General features: G+C 32.4%; 1 protein-coding gene across 1 annotated transcript in view; it reads left to right on the top strand.

The window, feature by feature from the left end:
- LOC137632441 (uncharacterized) overlaps window positions 1-1,114 on the top strand; it is a 5,870-nt gene extending 4,756 nt beyond the window's left edge. Inside the window, exon 4 of the mRNA XM_068364374.1 lies at window positions 289-1,114. Coding sequence (XP_068220475.1) covers window positions 289-960 — 672 coding nt within the window. The 3' untranslated portion in view covers window positions 961-1,114. The remainder of the gene's footprint in view (window positions 1-288) is intronic.
- The last annotated feature ends 3,886 nt before the right edge of the window (window positions 1,115-5,000 follow it).

The raw sequence follows: 5,000 nt of genomic DNA, 5'->3' as shown, positions 1-5,000 counted from the left end.
AGGGTAGGATACGTGGGCAAGAGAGCCGTTACAACTCTTAATCTCAATATATTACAACTAACACGTTTCCTGTTAAACTATTCCAGGAATACTAAAACTACTCCCAGATCTTTGCTCTGGCAGCATCTATAACATTGAAAACGCTTCCAGAAGACAGATTACCAACAGATCTTTGCTCACCTTACATTGTTGAAAGAATATCTTGGGGTGGAGAATGACAGAGGATATCCCATTAATGGTTAATGCAAATATGGTTACACTTAGCATACTTTTTCTAATTACTCTCAGGTTTCCTGGATCCGCCAGCGAGATTTACAGGTATTGCCCACTGGACGGCACACATTCTCAACGGATTTGAGAATATCAGTCTTGCCCGGGACAAGATTCAAACTGCGTAGACCCCGGGACCTAGCAAGTCAAGGGAGCCTTCAAAGTCATGTATTTGAAGGAGCAAGCGATTCAACTTGGTATCATACAATTGGTAGTCAGGGTCCGAGGTCCTCTTCATATTCGCAACTTGAATATGAAGAAGAGGACGGGTCAGGGAGTTTCGCTGCCATGACAATCTACGTAACAGAAGACACAATATTTCTGAATATGGGAGAACTGGGCGGAAGAATCTCTCTTAGGCATATATTTCCCAGGTATAAAATGGACGCAAAACGAGGTAAGAGAAGCTTACACCACTACAATTACAACTATGCAAGACGAAAAATGGGTCCTTGGTATAAAACTAACCTCAAATCTTCAAAAGACTATTATTTTTCCTCCGGTTGGATCCAAAAAAGATCTAAAAAGGCACTGCCCTCTCAGAACCACCACGGATACACCAAGCTCCAATCTCTGACGGAGCTTCAATTCACGAGGAGTAGGAAGAACGACCAGAGAGAGACGTATAAGAAGGAAACTAACCCTATTGCCATCTACCCACAAGGGCCAATCCCCATTGCTTCTGATTAAAAAAACTTGAAGCTGGCTCATAATCACATTGATGGCGTCTGGGTGCCTGAAGACTACACGTTACAGATCAAGTTCACGAAACCCCAGGATGGAGGGACGTATATCTGCCAAATTAACACGGAGCCTAGAATTACACAAGCTGTTTTTCTACGTGTTGTTAGTGAGTAAATGCCTTGACTTTGGAGTTACGTTTCTTAGGTTAGAAAATTTATATCATAACGTTCCATAGTTAATAGAGATAATTAATGAATTACATACACTGTACATTTGTGTATTAGACGATTGCTGACCTTAATGCAGTGGAAATAAATGAAAATATAAGACTTCTGATCTATACGTTTCTATAAATATAGAGGGAATAATTCCCATGACATGAAAATATTTTAGATGTATACAAAAGGTAGAGAGAGAGAGAGAGAGAGAGAGAGAGAGAGAGAGAGAGAGAGAGAGAGAGAGAGAGAGAGAGAGAGAGAGAGAGATTAGCTCGACCTCTGTTGCCCTACAATTCTTTTGTCCCTGATCGAATGATATTTCCTCTATAGAGTCTCCTAAACAGTTTAAAAGTGAGGTTGGCTCGCTACAATTCAATTGACTTGGGAGTATAAGTTATTTTTACACTGTCCATATGAAACCTTTTACCTTTTCTCTTTGTTTGACAGGTGTATATATATACATGTATATATATATATATATATATATATATATATATATATATATATATATATATATATATATATACATATAACAGATGTGTAAATGGTGAAAAGTAAGTTCAATCAAAAATCTTGGAAAAAATATAACGTTTTTGCTAAACTTTTAAGACTAGAAAAAAAAATCCAAGGCAAACTGCAGTTCTCCAAAAGTAGTTAGCCTCTTCACTCAATATCAGACTGTTGCAGTTGTAAAAAACAAAAAAAATACTTTTGGAGGGTAAAATTTGTTTTTCGTATCAAAGTTCAATTTGTTCAACAATTCCAATGCTTGTGAGTTAAAACAAACAAAGATGTGTACGTGCGCAGTCATCCATATGTGTTTTTATAAATAAATATATGTATATATATATATATATATATATATATATATATATGTATATATGTACATATATATGAATATATATGTATGTATATATATATATATATATATATATATATATATATATATTTATATATATATGTGTGTGTGTGTGTTTATGCGTGTGCTATCAGCCGTTACTACTTCCCTGCTGGACAAAGGCCTTACTCATGTCCTTGCACTCCTATCTATGTATACAGTATATATATATATATATATATATATATATATATATATATATATGTATATATATATATATATATATATATATGTATATAATATATATATATATATATATATATATATATATATATATATATACAGAGAGAGAGAGAGAGAGAGAGAGAGAGAGAGAGAGAGAGAGAGAGAGAGAGAGAGTGGGTGGGGAAAGTGATAGCATAAATCTTACAATGAAACTTGAGTGTAAAAGTACAAAACGTTATATAAGTGAGCGTATATATTCCAGGTATAAAGAAAGAATTTTAGTGAAAGAGTACATGTTTTTCTTAAGGAATCGGTCTGGATAAGACTGGATAATTGAGAATATTATTTGTGATGTAATTGATGATTTCAAACAATTTGTTTGAGCAAGGGTCAAGCAGCGACTGGAAATTAAAGATGACAGTCGAATAATGCTCACACTTTACTTCAGTCTTTCTTTCTTTCTTTCTTTCTTTCATTTTAGTTTCGCAGATGTTTTATAGCTGTGTCCGTTCTGTATTACCATGAAGTGTTCCATCCAATTAAAACTTCTGGGCAGTTTTTTTTTAATGAGTGATTGGGTGTAGTCGTTCAATAACTTCCGCTCGTTGCTGTCACAGATGACGTATTTAAAAAGTATGGAATTATTGAACTGAATATCGAGTGAACAGTATACACATATCGTTAAAACCTGTTAAATCACATGTAGCCATTATCAAGAATCTTTTAAGAATCAGTAATTGTTTGTGTAGTAATGGTAAGCAGCTCTTCAAAGAGAAAGACACTCCAAAATCAAACCATTGTTCTCTAGTCTTTGGTAGTGCCATAGCCTCTGTACCATGGTCGTCCGCTGTCTTGGGGTAGAAGTCTCTTGCCTGAGGGTACACTTGGGCACTCTATTCAATCCTATTTCTCTCCCTCTTTTTTTTTTTCTATATATTTTATGGTTTATGTATGAAAGATTTATTTGAATGTTGCTACTGTTCTTAAAATGTTTTATTATTTCCTCATTTCCTTTCCTCGCTGGGCTATTTTCTCCTGTCAGAGCCCTTGGGCTTAGAGTATCCTGCTTTTCCGACTAGAGTTTACCTTAGCAAGTAATAATAATGATAATAATAATAATATAATAATAATAATAATGATGATGATGATGATGATGATAATAATAATAATAATAATAACAATAATAGTAATAATAGTAATACTAATAATGTCTTTGAATGCAAGATGGTCCAACATGTTGACATTGTTTGTACCCAAGCGGGAACTAATGATCAATTCCTTTGTTTGTTTAGTATACAATTAATCTGTCTCCTGGGAACATTAATCATATTTTGCTCTTCATTAAGGTTTAAACCCTGCGGGGATTGCCTCAAGTGTTATGATATATCAAGATCTTTAATAGTAAAGGATGTTTTAATATATATATTTCAAGCTTAGTCATGATTTTTATATATAAAGCAGGCTTCTCCTATTAATATTCTCTCTCTCTCTCTCTCTCTCTCTCTCTCTCTCTCTCTCTCTCTCTCTCTCTCTCTCTCTCTCTCTCTTTTAAGTATTTTAGATATTTTATATTATTATTCATTACTTTTATTATAGTCTATGTAGTTTATTTATTTCCCTATTTCCTTTCTTCACTCGGCCATATTCCATGTTGGATAACTTGGGCTTATAACATCCTACTTTTCCATGTAGGGTTGTAGCTTAGCAATAAGTAATAATAATAATAATAATAATAATAATAATAATAATAATAATAATAATAATAATAATAATAATAAGTACATCGCGGCAAATTCTTTCTATAGCAATGTTCAGATATTTTTATAACTGATATTCACAGTATTATGCTTACATCCATTAATTTTGACCAACGATTTGTAAGATATATTTTCTCTTTTTCCAAATTACATTATAAACCTCTACGTTATTTCTTAAATAAGGGTTATATCTACACACCTTATAAACCTCTATCTTATTTCTTAAATAAGGGTTATATCTACACACCTTATAAACCTCTACGTTATTTCTTAAATAAGGGTTATATGTTATTTCTTAAATAAGGGTTATATCTACACACCTTATAAACCTCCATCTTATTTCTTAAATAGGGGTATAAACCTCTACGTTATTTCTTAAATAAGGTTATATCTACACCTTATAAACCTCTATCTTATTTCTTAAATAAGGGTTATATCTACACCTCATAAACCTCTACGTTATTTCTTAAATAAGGGTTATATCTACACACCTTATAAACTCTACTATTTCTTAAATAATTATTTCTTAAATAGGGGTTATATCTACACACCTTATAAACCTCTACGTTATTTCTTAAATAAGGGTTATATCTACACCTCTTAAACCTCTATCTTATTTCTTAAATAAGGGTTATATCTACACACCTTATAAACCTCTATCTTATTTCTTAAATAGGGGTTATATCTACACACCTTATAAACCTCTACGTTATTTCTTAAATAAGGGTTATATCTACACCTCTTAAACCTCTACGTTATTTCTTAAATAAGGGTTATATCTACACACCTTATAAACCTCTATGTTATTTCTTAAATAAGGGTTATATCTACACACCTTATAAACCTCTATCTTATTTCTTAAATAGGGGTTATATCTACACACCTTATAAACCTCTACGTTATTTCTTAAATAAGGGTTATATCTCCACCTCTTAAACCTCTATCTTATTTCTTATAAGGGTTATATTACACACCTTATAAACTCTCTTATCTATATCTATAACCTTC

The sequence above is a fragment of the Palaemon carinicauda genome, chromosome 3 (assembly GCF_036898095.1).
Source record: "Palaemon carinicauda isolate YSFRI2023 chromosome 3, ASM3689809v2, whole genome shotgun sequence".
Classification (NCBI taxonomy): Eukaryota; Metazoa; Arthropoda; class Malacostraca; order Decapoda; family Palaemonidae; genus Palaemon; species Palaemon carinicauda.
This window is presented reverse-complemented; position numbering and strand designations above follow the sequence as displayed.